This window comes from Sus scrofa, chromosome 2, assembly GCF_000003025.6.
Source record: "Sus scrofa isolate TJ Tabasco breed Duroc chromosome 2, Sscrofa11.1, whole genome shotgun sequence".
Lineage (NCBI taxonomy): Eukaryota > Metazoa > Chordata > Mammalia > Artiodactyla > Suidae > Sus > Sus scrofa.
The window spans coordinates 52,063,929-52,074,219 of NC_010444.4; the positions used below are offsets into that span (position 1 = coordinate 52,063,929).

General features: G+C 36.2%; 1 protein-coding gene across 1 annotated transcript; it reads left to right on the top strand.

Annotated features, from left to right (window-relative positions):
- Positions 274-1,479, top strand: LOC110259578 (olfactory receptor 2L2-like). The gene has a single exon (XM_021085061.1). The coding sequence runs from the start codon at positions 274-276 to the stop codon at positions 1,255-1,257; it is 984 nt and encodes a 327-aa protein (XP_020940720.1). The 3' UTR covers positions 1,258-1,479.

Consider the following 10,291-nt stretch of genomic DNA (forward strand, 5'->3'; position numbering starts at 1 on the left):
AGATTGTGAATTATCAACCCAATGTTAAATTTTATAATTGTTAAAAAACTATGATTTTAAAAAGTTGGTTTTAATATACAAAAATGCCTCTCAAAAAGTAAAGTTAATGGAATGAATTATAATATGTACATTCTAGTTTCTCAAACACATTACAGCAAGGAAAATGGATATAAAAATGTTAAGAATTGGTGCAAGTGATCATAGATGAATTTTTTGTCATTATTGCTATAAATTATTTTTAAACAAACTTTAAGAAACTGCTTCACTACTATGATGATTTTGCAAATCTCTTCCCTTTCTGTTGTCACCACAGAGAACCATATGGAAAAGAATGACACAGAAACCACAAATTTCATCCTCCTGGGCTTCTTCCCTGAATTTAGATACATCACAGCTATAGTGTACATTACTCTCCTGATATACATGGCTGCCTTCACTGGCAACACTCTTCTGATCCTCCTCATTTGGTTGGATTCCCGGCTCCATACCCCCATGTACTTCTTCCTCAGCCAGCTATCTTTAATGGATTTGACATTGACTTCCAGCATTGTCCCCAAAATGGTGGCCAACTTCTTCTCTGGATGGCGGAGCATCTCATTCCTGGCTTGTGGGACTCAAATATTTTTCTCCCTGACTGTGGCCATTGCAGAATGTATCCTTATAACTCTCATGTGCTTTGATCGCTATGTGGCTGTCTGTAATCCCCTGCGGTACCCTGTCATCATCAGTCCTAGGGTTTGCTTGCATATGATTGTCATATCTTGGGCTGGAGGTGCATTTACTTCCTTTGCTCACACTGCTTTCACCTTGCATTTTCACATCTGCAGCCCCAGAGAGATCCCTCACTTCTTCTGTGAAGTCATGGCTGTTCTTGGGATTGTCTGTGAGGACATCTTAGCCTATGAGAAGGCTGTGGTGGTGACCAGCATCCTTGTTTTGTTGCTGCCCTTATCTCTCATCTTGTCCTCCTATGTTCTTATCTTGCTTTCTCTTCTCCAAATGAACTCCCCAGAAGTCAGGAACAAAGCTCTGGCCACTTGCTCCTCCCATCTCTGTGTAGTGAGTCTCTATTTTGGTCCAGGTATGTGCATCTACATGAGACCTGGCTCTGCCAAAACTCCAAGATTGAATCAGGGTCTCTTTCTGTTTGGAACTGTCCTTACCCCCCTCTTAAATCCTCTTGCCTACAGTCTAAGAAACAAAGAAGTTCTAAGTGCCCTGAAAAAGTTGGTAGGGAAGTGTCAGTCCTCCAGGTAGAAGGCAGAAATTTCACTATCAGCTGCACATAATCCAGACATGCACCAGCAAAGGGCATTTTATCACTTAAAAAATAATCTCTGCAGGACCCTGGAAAAATCAATCAATTTTAATTGAGTTGTTCTATCCCCCTTTACCTGCAGAAAAATAATGTTGAGCTCATTTCCTTTCCCCATCTTGAGGTTTCTGTCCAATTGTCACAGATAATATGCTAATGAAGGAGAAGGTAATATGCCCATCAATCCTTTACATTATTCCTACTTATAGTCATGTGAACCATAATATTTGTCAAGTTTCATGTTGGTTCCATGAAAGAACCACCCACAGAATGCAGAAAATTACCAAGTATACATGTGGTGCCTCAGAAGCAATCACTGGTTAAAGTAACAAGAATGAAGATAGATTGTTAGGGATCAAGTAAATTTACCAGTGTTATTTTGTTCTACCTAACAGGAATGCTATATCCTCTTAAATGCGAAGTCTTCAGTCTATGTCAGAACTTCCAATGACTAGTTCTCATATCTGCTTTAAAATAATTTGCTCCCTTCATTAACAGTACCCATAAACTAAATCTGTGTGTCCATCAGCCCAGCTGGATTAGAATGTTTAAGTCAGGCTCAGGAATCTGACCGACAAAACTTCTAAGTGTTCTCACATGTACCAAAGAATGGGGGCCAGTGATCTATTTATTGAACTAGCTAGGGTTTCTAGACTGTCCTTGAAAAATAATTTACCATCTCAAAGTTTCTTGATTTCCTTGCAGTGTAACTGTAGGATGTGTTAAGTAGCTGGCAAACACCTTTATTTTCAAAAATGACAGAGAATAAAGTTTTTCTCTGTGTTTGTAATACTCCATAATTTTAAATTTTGCACACATAGAACTGAGTAAATCAGTAGTAAAAACAATATAAAAGAGACAAAGTTCATGTCTGGAATAAAACTTTAAGCAAGATGCATTATAGGTGTTTGTAAAATGCTTATATATGTCAAAAATTGATTATATAACACATAGATAGAAATAACATCAGGAACTAATAATGCATTTTTTAATGACTGAAATAACAGAAAAAGAAATTAGCTTTTCAGTAAATAAGAAATACTCAAAAAACAGCCCTGATATCCTAATCCCCCCTTAAATTTCTCAGAAGCCATTAATATGGCATTTTATTGTGGAGATATAAAAGCTGAGTTTTGGAAAACTTAAAGATCTTTGTATCAAATTTAAACCATGGTGACAATATAAAACATAATCTCTCCAGAAATTTAGAGGAATGGCTTAGGTTTAGGAAATCTGATTCAAGGAAGGACCCTGGGAACTTCCCTTGAGGCTGTATCAATATATCATTTTCCTGAATAATGAAAATCATCTCTTAATAATCTCCAAAAATGAGAGTTGTCACTTAATGAATACTAACATGAGGTTGTCACTACCCAATTGGTGGCTCCATGATACTCCAGTACTCCAAGGAAGTCCCACAGATAAGATTATGGCTTTAGAATTTTGCTCTAAAAAGAAAGGGAGAAATAATCAATGAGAAAATACAGTTCTGGCTGAAGAGTTTCTGTTTTAAAATATGAGTCCAGGAGTTCCCATCATGGCACAGTGGTTAGTAAACCCGACTAGGAACCACGAGGTTGCAGGTTTGATCCCTGGCCTCGCTCATGGATTAAGGCTCCGGCGTTGCCGTGAGATGTGGTGTAGGTCGCAGACACGGCTTGGATCCCGCGTTGCTGTGGCTCTGGCTTGGCTGGTGGCTACAGCTCCAATTGGACCCCTAGCCTGGATAGCTCCATATGCCGCAAGTGCGGCCCTAAAAAAAAGCTAACATAGAGCATATTAGTGAAGTTTGAAAATTTTAGTAAAGAGTTCTATTTTTTATATGGAAGTCATGGAAATGAACACTTTAACCATGTGAAATTTATAGTAAGTTGTTTTCCAGGGAAGGCACTGAGCATTTTGGACCATGTGCTTGTGACCTACTTTGCTGGAGGAGGATATTTTCATAGGATGACTTAATCCTTTAAGGGGAAAGAAATGAAAATAATTAAGTACAGATATTTCCCATCATGGTTCAGTGTTAATGAACTTGACTAGTTATCTATGAGTATGCGCATTCTATCCCTGGCCTTGCTTAGTGGGCTAAGCTTCCAGCATTGCCAGTGAGCAGTAGTGTGAGTCATGGAAGTGGCTCAGATCTGGCATTGCTGTGGCTGTGGTGTAGGTCCGCAGCTGCAGCTCTGATTGAACCCCTAGACTGGGAACTTCCATATGCAGCAGGAGCAGTCAAAAAAGAAAAAAAGAAAAAAGTACATAGCCATTCATGGAAATTGAATTTCTATCCTAATGAAGACATCCTTCTTTTATTTCTTTCAATTATCTTTTTCACAATTTTAATTTTCTTTCTTTAACAGTCCCATGTGTGTATCTTTTGTTGTAGAATAACTCAAATCTGTTTGATAAATAGATTATTTTTTAAAAACAACTCCAATATTAAATGCAATATTAAAATTGTGCAACTAAGTTATGTTTTCAAATGGAAATAAGAACATTGTGTGGATAGAATGTAGGGAAAATAGGGTTTTCTGAAAGAAAATGCAGAGTAACTACCATTTCAGGAGCCAAGAGACTGAGATACTAAAAATGGGATAGGGACACTGAATTGGGGTAGGCAGGAGACAAGAGGTAATCCAAGACAAAGTCCTCTACTTTTCAAATGTTTATGATTCCAAGGACAATTGGATATAAAAGATTATCTCACCTCAAGTTCATTAAGATATTTTTGTGAGTTCTCCTTGTAGTTCATTGGGTTAAGGACCCAATGTTTTCTCTGTGTAGATGCAGGTTCAATCCCTAGCCTTTCTCAGTGGGTTAAAGATCCTGCATCAGTGCAAGCTGTGGCATCTGTGAAGATGCATCATGGATCCAGTGTTGCCATAGGCTGGCAGATGCGGCTCCCACTTGACCCCTAGTCTTGGAACTTTCATTTGTCACAGTTGCAGCCCTTAAAACAAAAAGAAAAAAAAATAAATGCATAGCTTCTCCTTTTAAATCTACTTCTTTTTCTCCATGTGTGATATAATCTTTGAGACTAATGCCACCATCTGAGCAACTACTCAAACCAAAAAAACCTGCCTCATCAGATTTTTAAATTTTTAATTTAACAGCTTTATTGCGTTATAATTGATATACATTCTGCTGCTCATATAGTAATTAAAATAATACTATACTAAAAACATAATACCTCACCTACAAAATTGATGAAACTCCTAAAGTTTAATAATATGTGTTATTAGTGAGGCTGTGGGAAATAGGCACTTTCATATACTGTTGGTGGGAATGCAAAATGATACAATCTTTATACAAAGGAATTTGCAAGTATTTACAAAATTACATTCACAGTGCTCTTCAACCCAACAATTCCACTTCTGAAAACCTATGCTTAAGTTACACTTGCAAAATTTCAAAGGCTATTTATTGTAGCACCATTTATTATAACAAAGGAAACATCTCAAACATACCTTCTTCATTCCCTTTATTCACTCTTTTTTCAGGAAGCGATGTTGACACCCTACTCTAAATGCTTCCCCATGATCAAATAAAAATATACTAACTTATATACACATGTATGGAGTTTTACATTTGTGTTGCTCTACATGCCATTCTGCAACTTGTTCTCTTCACATACCTCATGGATATCTCTCCCAGTAAACAGATTTGGATGTAGACATAATGTAGGGAGTTCCCAGTTTAGGCAGTGGATTAATGATTCAGCATTGTCTCTGTGATGGTGTGGGTTCAACTCCCAGGCCAGCACAGAGGATTAAGGATCTGGTGTTGCTACAACTGTGGCATAGGTCATAGCAGCCACTTAGATTCCATTGGGGAATGTGGTGGGTATGGATGAAAAAGAAAAAATGAAGTATGAATATATGAATGTATGTCACAATGTTCAACTTATTTCAGGTTTTTGCTTTCATGGATAGTGATAGTTATATTAAAAATTATTGAACATATATTTTATATTTTGGTGCTTTCATTTATATGGAATAGTTTTAAGGCTAAGTGTGTTCTAACATGTTTTTTGGTTACTTTCTTAAAAGGTTGTAACAATTTTCTCTAACACCAACAGTTTATGAGAAGGTATATTTCCCTGAAACTTGAATAGAATGTGATAAATATCATGAAATGAGGCTGTAATCTGTGAAGACTTTATGAACACCATAAGCACCATAAGGTCTTAAATGAAAATTTAACCTTGGAATCCTGGGTCATCAATTCAATCATTAATATAATAACTATTCAGATAACTGTATGTGTGTGTATATATAGATATATAGATATATACACACATACAGCTATGTATATATAACTGTGTATGTATATATTCAGATAACTGTATGTGTGTATATATATATATCTGTGTGTGTGTATATATATATATATAAAACTATAACTGTGTATATATGTGGGTGTGGGTGTGTGTGTATATATAAATATATAAGACCACATAATATGGGTTAAAATGGCTACATGACCTAGGAAAACCTTGCTGAACTGTATATTCTTCCCATAATTTCCATTATCCCTTCTCCATTTATTGGTTTATATAATGGATTTTTTTCTTTATGTTAAATACATTGTAAACACAGATTCCAGGAAGCCAGTCTAGCCTTTCTCCATCCTTTTCCACAATGATGAGTACATGAATGGGGTAGAGGAGATGCAGAGTTAAATAAAAATGTTGGATGGATTTGTGAGAGCCTGAGGAAAAGACGGTGATATTATGAGTGGTGGCTATTTTTCTTTGGAGAAAAATTGTAAAGTTTCAGACCTGATGGTACAAAATCATGCTAATTAAAGTCTGGGGACAAGATGCTTCTAGGACATTCCTGCCTGTGTTCCTCAATTAGCAAATGTTAGTCTGGCCTCTGACCAGCAGCTTAACTTATAGGCATTCTTCATATTAATGATAAGATTTGGGGTAACAGCATCTTGGAAGATGAAATGAACCTCTATCTACCCTCAACTAGTTCTTCGTTTTAGTTCTAACACAGAAAAGGAGAACATAGGAGTGCTCACCCAGTGCTCACCCAGGGAGCAGCACTGCAGACAACTGGTTTCTACATGGCAGTTATACAATTCATGAGGTAGCCAACTTTAATATATACTCTAGCATAAAATAGCAAAAAAAAAGTTGCCTAAAATTGTCCTGTTTCTAAAACAAAACTAATCACATACATTAATAGTATGTTTGCATTAATGATGATAATCATGGACTATTAAATATAGTATTAATTATCCAGTGTGTACTAACTCTGGTGAGCCAAGCAGGTAAAATTGTCAAATTACACTGAGAATGTAGCAACAAAGCCATGACTGTATAGGTAGTTATTAATAATGCCCATCTTTATGTTCCATATAAGAGTTTCCATTTAATGGTTTTTATTTCATCTTTAAATGGTTTTATTTATTTTAATTTTCCATCTATAGGACAATTTTTCCCTATAAGTTATATAATAGAGAAGGTTAAGTGTACTCTGGATATAAAGTTATATATAAATGATGGTGTTTAAGGTCATGGGCTCCAGACCCTTTGAGTTAAAGTTTCATCCCCACCACCTATGTATCCTGTAACCTTGGGCAAAGAGTTAATATCTTTCTACACTTTGGCTTTGACATCTTTAAGTTGGATTTATTAAAAGCACCTATCTCTGAGGGTTGTCAGTGCGACTGAACGCAACAACGTGTGTGAAGAGCTGAGCTGGTCCTCAATAAAGGAAGGCATTGTAATTGTTACTTTTCTCTAGTCAATGAAGTATGTATTGATGCAGTGGGATCTGCATAACCTTCTTCTAGTTTTTCTCCAAGTTGCATTTTTTGGCTGATTTTGCACAGTAATGTGAAAATGTTAAAAATGGAATTCCTTAAATATTCTATCCAATAAAAATAAATAAATAATAGGGCATAAATCAAAGTAAATGATTATCATATAATCCAACACAGTTCTTTAAAAGTTGACTTATGAAAGCATAGTTATGTAAGAATCATTATGCCAGTTAGTCTCTTAGAAGTATTTTCTGACAGTTCTTTTCTGACAGAAAATATTTGGAAGGTTATGCTAAATCCAAAGCCATCATGGATGGGCCTCTGATTTGATTTGATTTTTTTCCGTCCCTGACTCATCCAGAGTGAGGAGTGTTGACAGGCAGGCCTATCCCCCTCATGTAAGGGGGAGAAACAGAGTTGTGCTCATGGATAATACCTCTGCCTCAGGGTTATCAGCACTGCTTTGAAGCTGAGCACAGTGACATTCAAGGAGATAATAACTGGACAGCCAGACAACCAATGAAGGTTGTGGAGTGTGCTGGAGTATCCAGTCACTCTCCATTCTACTGGGTCGATGGGGGAGAGGCTACCGTAGACAAAGATGTAACACTTTCATTGAGCTAAAAAGTGCTGGTTCATGTTGGTTTTTCATTCCAATTCAGGTTGTAGGAAAGATATTTGTTCTTTCTACCTGGATTTTTGATCTGACATTCTCAAAAATAGGGACAAGTGTCTAGGAAAAAAGCACAGATACAAAGGAGAGATTCAATACACGGATTGCAGTGATTGAAGAGGTAAATATATTCTCTGAGAATATGTGTATATTATATGGCATTAAAGCATTCTTGTTCCCTACAGAACTTTTACTCATCTTAAGACTCAACTGAGACCCTGGTTAATAACCCAGGTCCTATCCCAGAGGTTTTTGTTGAGATACAGAAATCTGTATTTTTACAGAAGTCTTTGATTTTAATGAGCAGGTAACTTTAGGAAATATTGTTGAATAGGTTGAGTACAGGATGTAGAATCAGGTTGCCAAGGTTACTTTATGGCTCCTGCTCCTTTTCAAGAAAAGTACACAATTTCTTTTAGCTCCAGTAATCTTATCAGTAAAATGAGATTACATTTTTTTATGGCTACACCTGTGGCATGTGGAAGTTTCTAGGCTAGGGGTCAAATCAGAGCTATGGCCTATGCCACAGGTTGCAGCAATGCTGGATTCTTAACCCTCCGAGCAAGATCAGGGATGGAACCCACATCCTCATGGAAACTAAATTGGGTTCTTAACCTACTTAGCTGAAATAGGAGCTCCTACAATTATTAATTTATAACAATTCTCACCTCATGGATTATTGAGAGAACTCAATTATATAATAATGAATGTAAAATGCTAGCATTTGATGAGTGATCAATAAATATTATGTTCTTCTCATTGTTAAGGTGATAAATGGTACCAAATACTTTTGAATGATGTCAATGTGCATTCAAAGTAGTAAATCTAACCATTGTAACTAAGATACTTTGTGCCGTACAAAAAGATTCTGTTTCTTTAATAAATGCTCCTAAGATGTCTTTGTCTCACTATAAATTAATTATTTAAATATTTACATTGACTTAAAGAAAGAGGCAAACCCAAATATCAAGTCTTCCTCGAAATGAACTGAGTAAAATAGATGCATCAGCAGAAACACTCTGTCCCCAATATTCATACACCATATTATGCATTTATGAAGGATAGAATGTATTTCTAAGGGTATAATGATTGCTTAATTGATGCCATCTCAGAAAAATCCCATAAGCTCCTCGTTTGACTTAACCTATACTAGGCCTATAGATAAGAGAAGTGAGAATAACCTCACCTCAGGACAGAAGTAAAGCTATCAGAAGAGTTAATTTTTGGTTGAGAAGAAAATATGTCACAGTGTGGATGAAACTAATGAAATTGAGCAGAAAGTTATGTGGATAAAAGAATATTGGTGGGAAATAGGAAAGCAGTGTCAGGAATGTGCAAAGAAAAGGGTGCCATATTGTTACCACTCATTGTCAGGAGGAGTGTGTGGCTAGTTACTTGTCTTTTTACTTAGCAGCCCAAGAGGACCCCCACATTTCTCCATTGCTATGACTCTGATGCTTGGCATTCAAGCATTAGAGAGACTTTATTTTTCTTAGGGCATTTTTTCTGCTAAAAATTTAAATTTGTGCTCCTTTCAGCAGCACATATACTAAAATTAGACCCATTCAGAGGGATTAGCATAACCCTTGCACATGGATGACATACAAATTCATGAAGTGTTCCATATTTTTAATGGATATATTTATATGTATGACTGATTTACTTTACTTTGCTGTACACCTGAATCTAATACACCATTATAAATTAACTATAGTCCAATAAAATTAAATTAAAAAAATTAACCTTCTTACCCCCAAACATCAGATTAAATATTAGACCAATGTATGAAGCCAATCAAGTACTGGGAACATACTTGAAAATGACAGAAATCCTGAGAACGCTGTGCACCTGACATGGTCAAGAGAAGCCATCTTAAAAGGAATAATTCAAATATAGAATTTGATAATTCTCTTAATTATTTGGCCTAAGTCAGGAAAATGATGAAGAATGTGCACTGTTCTCATGGTTCATAGTTATGTACACCATCACCAATGAACATTGTTCTTGTCCTTCCTCTGTCATCTGTGATTCCTCTGCAGGATCAGTCTATAGTTTGTGCAGGGTAAATGTGTCACAGCTTTCCTACATAAATAGAGTGTAATAGTTCTGAAAACAAGGCACCAACTAAATATTTTCCACCCAAATACTGTATGAATCATTTTTTATTACTCAATGAATTTATTGCATTTATAGTTGTACAATGATCATCAAAATCCAATTTATAGGATTTCTATCCCACAACCCCAGTGCATCCCCCCACACCCCAACATGTCTCCTTTGGAAACTATAAGTTTTTCCAAGTCTGAGTCAGTATCTGTTCTGCAAAGAAGTTCATTGTGTCCTTTTTTCAGATTCTATATGTCAGTGATAGCATTTGATGTTGGTGTCTCATTGTCTGACTGACTTCACTTGGCATGACTTCTATGTCCATCCATGTTGCTAAAAATGCTGGTATTTCATTCCTTTTAGTGGCTGAGTAATATTCCATTGTGTATATTGTACCACTTCTTTTTTATCCACTCCTCTGTTGATGG

Bases quoted from the DNA above. Each gene is read 5' to 3' on its own strand.
- LOC110259578 (XM_021085061.1), top strand. From the start codon at position 274: ATGATTTTGCAAATCTCTTCCCTTTCTGTTGTCACCACAGAGAACCAT.